Here is a 10680-nt window from a genome sequence, read left to right as displayed (position 1 = left end):
GGCCCTTATGAAGAAAGGAGTGGCATCTTATGCACATGGGTCTTAGCTCCTCCTGTAATTACAAGTGTTTGAATGGTGGTGATCACTTGCATTTTTAATACCCCCTGCACCCAGCTGTAGTTTGCAAATAGTGAGGGCTGTGAATGTGAATCGGTTGAGCATCTCTAGAGCCCAAAGGCCTCGATTTCAGTCCTGGGTCTGCCACTAACAAGCTGTGTGACTTTGGGCAAGTTTCTTAACTTCTCTGGGCCTCAGTTTCCTCATTTACAAAATGGATGCAATAATGGCATATTTTTCACGGATTGTTGCAAGGATTAAATGAAGCATTACTAACAATGTGTCTGGGAACTCTTCCTTGGATTAGCCAGCCTCTAATGCAGAACCTGCACCCAGTAGCTGCTCAGTGAAGATATTTTGAAAGAATGAATGATCACATTGTACCAGCTGTAATGAGATTTAGGGGTGGGTTTATTATGACATGATTCTCAATTACAGTAATTTGGCCTAGGTTTCTGGCATAATTATCTCCCTCCTCTCTTTATTCTTTTATTACTTGGCTCTAGAGTAATTGATTAGTTTTAACTGGTTTATGGCATGCGGGCCCTTTTAGTGAACACCTCTCAAGCCTCTATGGAAGCAGAAGGAGCATAAAAATAAATACAGAATTTGCCCACGTTCCTCTTAAGCCCAATTGAGTAGGATTGGCCTGTGGATGCAGCAGCGTAAGTGACAAACAGAGACAGACATGTTTGCAAGGCCACTGAATACAGCTCTATTTGCCAGTTAACTAAGAACACACGCTCTTTGAGGCAGCACAGACAACCAGAAACATCACCAAAGAGAACAGTTCACCCATGGAAAAAAGAGGCAGTTTTGAAGTGATGAGGGCTTAAGTATCCCCTGGAGTATCAGAGCTTGTTGCAGGTGATCCACGGTCCTGCTCAGGGTCTTCCTTGCTGAGCAGGGCTGGCCCTGCTCTTTTGGTGGCCACTGAATACCAGGCTGCCCAGCCCCAGGCCCTCCAGTATCCACTGGCACAAAGGGACTTCAGTAGCGGCCCTGGGGGCAGGGTGAGCAAGGCACGCCAACAGTGCGTGGCACACAGATGGTGCGGGGCACGCATGGGGAGGGCACACAGGTGGTGCAGGAAGGAGTGGAGCATGGGTTACAGGGCAGCCTGCAGGAGAAAGTCAAAGAGGAACAGGATTAGTAGAGAAGGCCCACTCGGCCACAGGTCCTGCCAATTCTCCCCTCGGATGCCTCTCAACCCCATCTTCCGTGCTTTCTCTGCCCAGCCTCCCTGGTCCCAACCTCCGCCATCTTTGCCTGAGTCACCTCATGGCCTCCTAACTAATCTCCCCAACCCCACTTGGGCCCCTCCTAACCACTGTCCACTTAGTAGCCAGAGCAATCTTCTACAGTCACAAATCCAATTATGTCCCTCCCCTCCCTAAAACCTTCAGTGGCTTCCGTTTGAGCTCAGGATGAAAAGCAGCTTCCTCTGGAAGCCATCATTCTCAGCAAACTAACACAGGAACAGAAAACCAAACACTGCATGTTCTCACTCATAAGTGAGAGTTGAACAATGAGAACACATGGACACAGGGAGGGGAACATCACATACTGGGGCCTGTCGAGAGGTGAGGGGAGCAGGGAGGGAGAAAATTAAAACAAATATCTAATGCATGCAGGGCTTAAAACCTAGATGACAGGTTGATAGGCAACAAACCACCACCATGGCACATGTACACCTATGTAACAAACCTGCACGTTCTACACATGTATCCCAGAAGTTAAAGTAAAATAAAATAAAATAAAATAAAGAAAAGCAGCTTCCTTAATAGGACCTGCATGATCCTGCTCCCACCTCTTGCCCCAGCCTCACCTGATAGCTCCATTGCTCTGGGAGCTGCAGGTACTCTGACCTTCTTCCAGCTCCTGCAGGGACTGTACTGCTCAGGCCACAGGGCTTGTGCCCTGTGCCGTACATCTCTGGAACCCTCTTCCCTCTCCACTCACCTACATTTCTTCTCTTGTTTAAGAGCTCAACTCAACTGTCACGTCCTCCTTGAAGCCTCCCCCACCTCTCTGAGACAAAGCCCCCATGGTACATGTATCTCCTTTCATCGTGAGTAGTAACCATTCTATTATGGTCTGTCTCCCCGGCCAAGCAGTGAGGCCAGCAGCCACAGACCCATGCCCACCCTGCATACCTCACATAGAATAGGCACCTAATAAGAATATTTGGATCAGACAAAACAATAAATGAGTGAAGAATTAATACATGGTGAAAGGAAAAAGGATGATCTCAGAGACTGACAGGCATGCACTCAAAACCAGGAACAACACACTGGATGCTGGATGGAAACCCAGTAGCTCAGAGAACCAATGGGAGGCCTGAGGATCATGTGCAACCTGAAATGTGTTCCATTTGCCTGGCACTATATATTTTCTTTAATTTGTTGAAAATACTTAAGAATCAGGAGAATTTAACATTTTTAAAAACCCAGATTCTCAGCTTCCCTGGAACTATTGGAAGATCAGCAATATTGGACCTGCTTCTCACACAGTAGAAGTGGCCCTGAGGGCATGCCATTGCCTGGATTGGACAAGGCAAGAGCTTTCTGCTTTTCTACCATCTCCGTATGACCCACGTCATTCATGCATGTTAATGGCCTGGTCCTTGCAAATGTTTGACACAACACTTGCCCTGAAGTTATAGATTCTGAATGATGGAGAAGCAAGGCCAAATGTGGAATAAGAAACAGCTACAACAGTCGTCAGCCCACCGGGTGTCCATGGCCCAGAGGTACCCTGCATTCAGACAGCCACCAAGTCCTGCTGATTCTACCTGCACAGTGTCTAGAGCTGATGCCTCTGCTGCCCTAACTCAGGCCCTCCCCATTGCTTACCTAGGCTGTGGCCAGGGCCTCCTGGACAGTTTCCCTGCCTGGTTCCCCTCCATCTACTCAGTTCTTCCTGCTGCTATCAGGGCCATCCTCCTGAAGAACAGCTTTGAGCTTGAGAGCCATTTACTGAGCATCTACTATGTGCCACGTACAGGGAATAAAAATGTATTATAATGTCTCTGCATTCTAGATGTTTACCATCTAGTGGAGAAGACACACAGTAAATTCTCTCATTTCCTCCTCAAAACAATTTCCACTCACCTATAAATTAAAGCCCTCCCTTCCCAGTATGACCCGTGTTGTTCTCCATAAATGGGCCCCGGCTGATCTTTCCTGTCCTGCTCCCCACCAGGGCTCAATTACACAAGGCTACCTATTGTCCTGCTGACACGCCAAAATCTCCGTTCTGAGAGGAATGGAGCTATGAGGTGAGGCTGGGGTAAGAGGTGGGAGCAGGATTGTGTAGGTACTATTAATAAAGCTGCATTTCATCCTAAGCTCCAGACAGGCCATGACCTCCAGTCACCTGTCTGCCTATCTCCCTAAACATATGGAAATGACAGGAGGGCAAATGCCCTGTCTTCCTCTATCTTGGTGTCCTCCATAGCACCTGCCCCATGGTGGGCACTTAGAAGGAGCTTGCCAGCTTGGAATGAGATAGAATGGTCTCCGAGGGGCTTGGTTCAGGATGGCAGCATGAACACCACTGCCTGACTTCCTTCAGAGCATACCAGCTTCTTAATGGCTCCATAGTCAGGACAGGGTTCTAAGCTGATGGTCCCTCAAGGGTAGATCCAGTTGCTTCCTATAACCTCCCAGAATCCCTGCCCACGTCTCTCTAAGCCTCAGCTGGGCCTGCGTACTTGCAGTCCTCGCTCTCCAGCAGGCTCCGGTACGTGTTGATCTCGCCCTCCAGCCGGGCCCGGACGTCCAGCAGCACCTGGTACTCCTGGTTCTGCCGCTCCAGGTCAGCCCGGATCTCAGCCAGCTGGGCCTCAACGTTGGTGATCATGCACTGCATCTGGGCCAGCTGGGAGCTGTAGCGGGCCTCACTCTCCGTCAGCGTGTTTTCCAGGGAGTCCCTCTAAGGCAAAGGAAGACATAACCATGAGGAAGGGAGCTGTTTACCATGGCCTGCTTCAGAAAGAACCAAGAAGAGCCAAATCTCCCTTTGATGCTGGAAATGAGCCCTCCCTACATCAGTCACTTTGGAAACGGAAGCCCAGAAAGGTCAAATGACTTGTTCAAGGGTAAACAGCTGGTACATTATGGAACCACAGTTTCTATTTGTAAATCTGATCCTAAATCCCTCCTTTCTTCTGCAACTTTTGTCTGGCTTCAGGATTGAGAACCTATTCGTAAATCTGATCCTAAATCCCTCCTTTCTTCTGCAACCTTTGTCTGCCTTCAGGATTGGATCTGAGATTTCCCAAGTACCTCCCTGCCGGCATCATTTAGAACAGGGGTTTTCAAACCTGGCTGCACATTAGCGCCACATGGGAGCCCTCAAAAAATACCCATGGCTGGCCGGGCACAGTGGCTCATGCCTGTAATCCCAGCACTCTGGGAGGCCAAGGCAGGTGGATCGCCTGAGGTCAGGAGTTCGAGACCAGCCTGGCCAACATGGTGAAACCCCCTGTCTACTAAAAATACAAACATTAGCAGGGCATAGTGGTGCACGCCTGTAATCCCAGCTACTTGGGAGGCTGAGGCAGGAAAATCACTTGAACCCAGCGGGGACAGAGGTTGCAGGGAGCTGAGATCATACCACTGCTCTCCAGCCTGGGCAACAGAGTGAGACTCCATCTCAAAAAAAAAAAAATAGCTGTGATCAGGTCCCACCTCCAGAGACTCTGGTTCAGTTGGTCCAGAGAAGAACCTGGGCATCAGGATGGGTGACATTGAGATCCATAGGTTTGGAAGGGCAGGCTAAGCACAGAACAAGCCTTCTTGTGGAGTTGAGTTTGACAGTGTCCACCTAACCCATGTCTGATTTGAAACATCCCTTTTTTATGTCTGAGCTGGATCTCGGGAGAAACCTCCCTCCGGGAAAAGTCAACAGGATGAGCATCCATGGTGGCTAAAATCTGAGCCTCCTCTTCCTCTTTCCTGGGGACCTGCACCTATGCTCAGTACTGCCTAGGATCCAGAGGGAGGGGTGCCCACCCAGCAGCTCTCACCAGGCTGTGCTGGGCCTGCAGCTCGATCTCCAGCGTGTTGACCGTGCGTCTCAGGTCAATGATGTCTGACTGGTAGTTCTGAAGCTGCTCAGAGCTTGTGGCCACCTGTTGGTTAAGCTCCTCCATCTGCAGTTGGGGGAAGGAGAAGGCTAGAGTCCCTTCCTAGGGATATGGAGGAGGCCATCCCCACCGTGAGAGGCCCACCTGCATATTGAACCATTCCTCCACGTCCCTGCGGTTGGCCTCCACCATGGCCTCGTACTGACACCGCATCTCCTCCAGCACCCTGGTCAGGTCCACCGGGGGTGCAGCGTCCACCTCGATGTTAAGGCGGTCCCCAAGCTGGCATCGAAGGGAACCGACTTCCTGAAAAGGCACAAGACCTCCAGAAAAATGTGACAATCATAGGATCCTGGCTCACCTCCCCAGGGAGACATGAAAAGATGCAACAAAAGTTGCTAAAGATTGAAACATTAGATGGCCCCTAAGGACTGCAGTCCACTCAGCAGCATCCCAGTGCTCTTCAAATTCCAGCTGAATACCCCTGCGATGGGAACCTCACTGCAACACAACACTTTCTATCACTTTGGCAGAAGCCAAGAGCAGCACCCTGGTTTGTTTGATGCATTTGGGCTAAAATGGGAAACCGGTACCCCTAGTATTCCCAGTCTCCCTCCCCGCCTGTGTTCATCCTGGGAGGAGGGTAGCAGGAGCCTGGCTTGACTAGTTAAAGGCCCGAGTTAGGGCAGCTGCCTCCCAGGCTTGGCTGCCAAAGAGGGAAAGTTGTCACTGAGTCTGCCAGGATGTGTGATAACTTCTCATTAGTGGCCTCTTGGTGCCGTTCCCAGTTCTCTGATTTGAGCAAGATGAGTCAGGAGCCCGAGGGTGCTCGGTGAGTACGTGGTGACTGATTGTTACTTTACACTTAAGCCTGAGGAAACCCAGCCAAGATTCAGAGGCACTTGTTCATTCAAATCCCAAGTCAAGAGGTTGAGAGTCAACCAGGGAGGAGGGAAAAACACCATGGCTCAGGTGGGCTTGGCAGCACACAGGTGCCCAAAGCAGAGGGCTTCCCCTCCAAGAAACTTCAGGAGATAAGGAAAAATCAGAAAGTAAAGGGCTTCAGCTTGAGCATTTTATATGCAAACAGAAGGGAGGACAAAATAAGGATGGGGGCAAAAAGAGGAGACCACTGCAGCTGTACTCCCTCTCAGAAGAGATGGGACTGCTTCTGAGAGTTGAGCCAGGCAGAGATGGACAGGCCATTCAACGTGAGATCTGGAACATAACTAACCCCGGCACCACTGCACCACTCTACCTCTGCTGTGTGGCTCTCAAGAGAAAACAAATGCAGTTGCCACTAGTGAGTGCTTGGCAGTCACACTAGCCCAGGAAATGCAGAAGGGAAGGGGGCTACACTTCTGAGCGTTGACCAAGTGGCAGGTGTTTCATACCCATGCCTTGGGGATTTCCATGATCCATATCCTGTCCATTAAATCCTCACAATAACCCTGCGTGATCATGTTGTCCCCATTTTACAGATGAGGAGGCTCAGGAAGATTCCATAAATTGGGCAAAGTCACTGAAACAACATGTGGCAGGCTTGGGAATTTCAACCCACGCCTATCCAACCCCATACCCCACGTTCCTCCCCCTCTGCTTCCCGGGGCCACTTCAGCGGGACTTCCAGCCTCACCTCCTCATGGTTCTTTTTGAGGCACATCAGCTCCTCCTTCAGGGACTCAACCTGGGCCTCCAGGTCAGCCTTGCACAGAGTGAGATCATCCAGGATCCTGCGCAGGCCATTGATGTCGGCCTCCACCAGCTGCCGCATGGCCAGCTCCGCCTCGTACCTGCACAAGGACAGGGTCAGCAACCAAGGGTGAAACAGAATGCAGAACTCAGGGAAGGCCTTCAACTGCCGGCACTTTCCAACCCTCCGTGAAACTAATGGAAAGTTGCCCCAGAGCCTATGAGGACAGGTCCTCCCCAGCTCCAGCCCCCCGACTGAACTCACTTGGCCCTGAAGTCATCGGCAGCCAGTTTGGCATTATCAATGTTCACAACCATCCTGGCATTCTCTGCCTTGGTACACAGAATCTGTAGGCCAAGGCACATGGAGAGGGTTAGTTCAGGATGAGACGAAGGAAGAAGAACCCAAATGAAGAGAAGACAGCAGCAAAGGTAGGATCCAGCAGCCCTGCAGCCATCCCTGCAGAAGGTCCTCTTCCCTGGAACTCTGGGAGATATTTAGCGAATTGCTAGTCCTTGGAGAACTTGAGATGTATTTTTTAAGAACCTGAAGCTTCGTAAATTCAAATTCCCCATTTTGGATGTGCCAAGCAATGTGGAAGGAAAGAATCTCATGTCTGAAGTCACTCATGTGACAGTTAGAAGGGTCTTTGACATTTACTGAAAACTTACCGTGGACCAGGGGCTGTTCCAAGCACTTGACCTGCATCATCTCATCAAATCCTTTTGACAACCCCATTAGATAACGACCATTATTATCCCTGTTTTACAGATGAGAAAACTGAGGCCTGGGGAAGGGATGGGACCCCCAAAGTCGTGCAATGAGGCAATGGTAGAACTGAGACTAGATCCCAGATCTCTCCATATGAAAGCCTCAGGCTGAGTGCTCAGATTATAAAATAACCCTATGCCCTAGGGAAGTCTCTTTGTCCTGAACATAGCTTAATAAGCTAACGAGATTCCAATCTGGAATGCCAGCTAGTCCAGTTCCCTTCCCAGAGAGCCTATTCACCTCACCACTGCCCTTACCTTCTGCTGGAGCTCCTCAATGGTCCTGAAATGAGACTGGTAGTCAGGAGTCATGGTGAGCACCTGGGAGTGAGAGGCCTCTTGGATCCTGCTCTCCAGCTCCGCATTCTCCTGCTCCAGCTGCCGCACCCTCGTCAGGTAGCTGGCCAGGCGGTCGTTAAGGAACTGCATGGTTTCCTTCTCATTGCCATTGAAGGCCCCTTCGCTATACCAGCTGCCGGGGCCCATGGAGCCGGAGATGCCACTGGCTGCCCGGCAGGAACTGGATAGATAGGTTTTGGAGAGGCAGCTGGCTGGCCGGAAGGTGGTGGGCATGCAGACCGAAGGCAGGCATGCCATGGGCTGGCAGACATAGCCCAGGCACAGCTCAGGCCGGCAGTTCACACCGCTGGAACAGACCGAGGCAGGCCGGGGGCAGCTCTTGAGAGAGGCTTGCAAGTTGTTGGTGACACAGCAGGAGGATGTCATGTTGGAGAGGCCCTTTCTCCTCAGCCACAGCTGCCTGGATGTCTACAGACCCCATGCCGCCCGGGCCATTTTATGCCCTTGCAGTGAGGGGGCTCATGATAGAAATTCATCATTGGGTGGTGTTGATGTTTATACCCAGCCCCAGAGGAAGCTGCTAATTAATTTGTAATTTGGTTTCCAATAAAAGAGGCCAAACTTATCATTTGGCTAAAGCAGGAGTCTGGGTTCCTGTCATTGATCACCATGAGAGAGCTTCAGGACACATCTTCAAAGGGTCAGCCGCATGCCTGGGCCCTCATTACTAGGGCGGGCCCTCCAGGAGACTGCCACAACCCAGCCTGTGCCTCCACTGGCTTTGCCCACTGCACCCCCGCCTGCTCTAGCCCTGAGAAGCCTGCAGGTCTGTGCAGCAGTGGCTGCCTCTTTTAATGAAAGCATTCCCCATGGGAAGAGGCCTGGCTATTTAACAAGGAAATGTGTGGGTGGTAGAAACTGCTCCGATGCTGGCAGCGGCATAAATCCAGCAGAAAGGAACAGGAACCTCAGAGGCTTCCTAACAGACATCATCTTCCTGCCAAGGGGAAGAAAATAATATCAGTGGGGAGAGAATGAACTCAAGACATAGGCAGCATCACTTCTCAGCCTTTTGGCTAAGATCAAGTGTGGTATCTGTTCTTATCGTCTTAATATCTGATACGTCCTCCATCTGAGGACAACATATTAAATGGATTTTGGGAGCAGGGAGATGGAATAAGAGCTTGCTCTGTTCACTCTACATGTTGACCTGGTATTGCAGTACCTCCAGGAATGCTGCACCCCTTCAAAAGGCAAAAAAAAAAAAAAAGACCCAAACAGAAGCCTAAGAATCAGGTACATCTTTCCAGTTGGTCTCTTCCTCTTGGAAAAGTCCATATCATGAACATCTCCAGGTGGCAGCTGCTCTATCTTGACCCCCTCTGGACCATCCATTCAATTATCACGGCACCATATACACAATTGTCAAGTGCTCAATAATTGTTTGTTGAACAGACTGAGAATAGTTGGAACAGGTTCTACTTTTACTTTCTGTTGTGGCAGATGGGGAAGTCTCACTTCAGGATCTCAGACTATGGAAGCAGTGTGAATCCACTCCCTTGGGAAAGGACGTTCTATAGCCCTGGAATGAGCTAGGCCAGGAGACAGGGAGCATATGTCCAACTATAGAAGCCCTGGGCATTCACTTAAGAAGGCAACGTGCTAGAGCAGTGGTTTTCAGTCCTGGCTGCAAAAGCTGTGAGCTTCACATGTAGTATGTGCGTACTATATAGCCACTTTTTTATTCAGTAATCTTCTTGATATAATTTTGGGGTATAAGTACTTGCCTTATGTTTCACATATTCCCAGAAATGTCAGTACAAGAACAGGAAAGGGAAAATGCCACCCAGCTCATTCATTGCATAAGAAAAGGAGAGCGTAGATATGCTGCCTCTGACTTGCCATGTGGCCTTGGGAAAGTAATTTTGTCTCTCCAGACCTCAGTTTCCTCATGCCAATTGAGAGGGTCAGATCGAATACTCTCACAATTTGATTCTCTGAAACAACTACAAATTCCAGTACCTTGTCTGGATTACCTATTTAGAGAAGATTATAGCATCAGATGGAAGGAGGTGTGATGGCAATACCAACTACAAGGGATGAGACTCATCAGGCCACCCTTCAGAATCATAGCCAGCACTTGTGGAATGTATACAAATACCAGGCATGGTGCTGAGTGCTTGGCATTAATTTGCCCATTTAATCCTCTCACCCAAAAACTATAATTATTATAATAAGGTGTTATCAGTCGCTCTCAGCATCAACCTGACTCAGGAACATGTTAGAAATGTGAGTTTTCACCCTAGAAGAAAGTCTAGGCAATACCATTCAGGACATAGGCATGGGCAAAGACTTCATGACTAAAACACCAAAAGCAATTGCAACAAAAGCCAAAGTTGACAAATGGGATCTAATTCAACTAAAGAGCTTCTGCACAGCAAAAGAAACTGTTATCAGAGTCAGCAGGCAACCTACAAAATTGGAGAAAATTTTTGCAATCTACCCATCTGACAAAGGTCTAATATCCAGAATCTACAAGGAGCTTAAACAAATTTACAAGAAAATAACAACCCCATCAAAAAGTGGGCAAAGGATATGAACAGGCACTTCTCAAAAGAAAACATTTATGTGGCCAAGAAACATATGAAAAAAAGCTCATCATCACTGGTCATTAGAGAAATGCAAATCAAAACCGCAATGAGATACCATCTCATGCCAGTTAGAATGGTGATCATTAACAAGTCTGGTAACAACAGACACTGGCAAGG

The 10680-nt window shown here is 49.3% G+C and overlaps 1 protein-coding gene and 1 non-coding gene across 2 annotated transcripts; one reads left to right on the top strand and one right to left on the bottom strand.

Moving 5' to 3' along the window:
- Positions 1-549: 549 nt before the first annotated feature.
- Positions 550-8433, bottom strand: KRT32 (keratin 32). Its single transcript, NM_001098552.1, is given in 7 exon segments — positions 550-1177; positions 3773-3993; positions 5090-5215; positions 5294-5455; positions 6786-6942; positions 7107-7189; positions 7871-8433. Coding segments are annotated over 7 exon segments (1347 nt in total). The 5' UTR covers positions 8339-8433; the 3' UTR covers positions 550-1047.
- A 535-nt stretch (positions 8434-8968) lies between these two features.
- LOC112206203 (U2 spliceosomal RNA) lies at positions 8969-9159 on the top strand. Its single transcript, XR_002940396.1, has one exon. It is a non-coding gene; the product is annotated as a U2 spliceosomal RNA (small nuclear RNA).
- The last annotated feature ends 1521 nt before the right edge of the window (positions 9160-10680 follow it).

This window comes from Pan troglodytes, chromosome 19 (assembly GCF_028858775.2).
Source record: "Pan troglodytes isolate AG18354 chromosome 19, NHGRI_mPanTro3-v2.0_pri, whole genome shotgun sequence".
Taxonomy (NCBI): domain Eukaryota; kingdom Metazoa; phylum Chordata; class Mammalia; order Primates; family Hominidae; genus Pan; species Pan troglodytes.
This window is presented reverse-complemented; position numbering and strand designations above follow the sequence as displayed.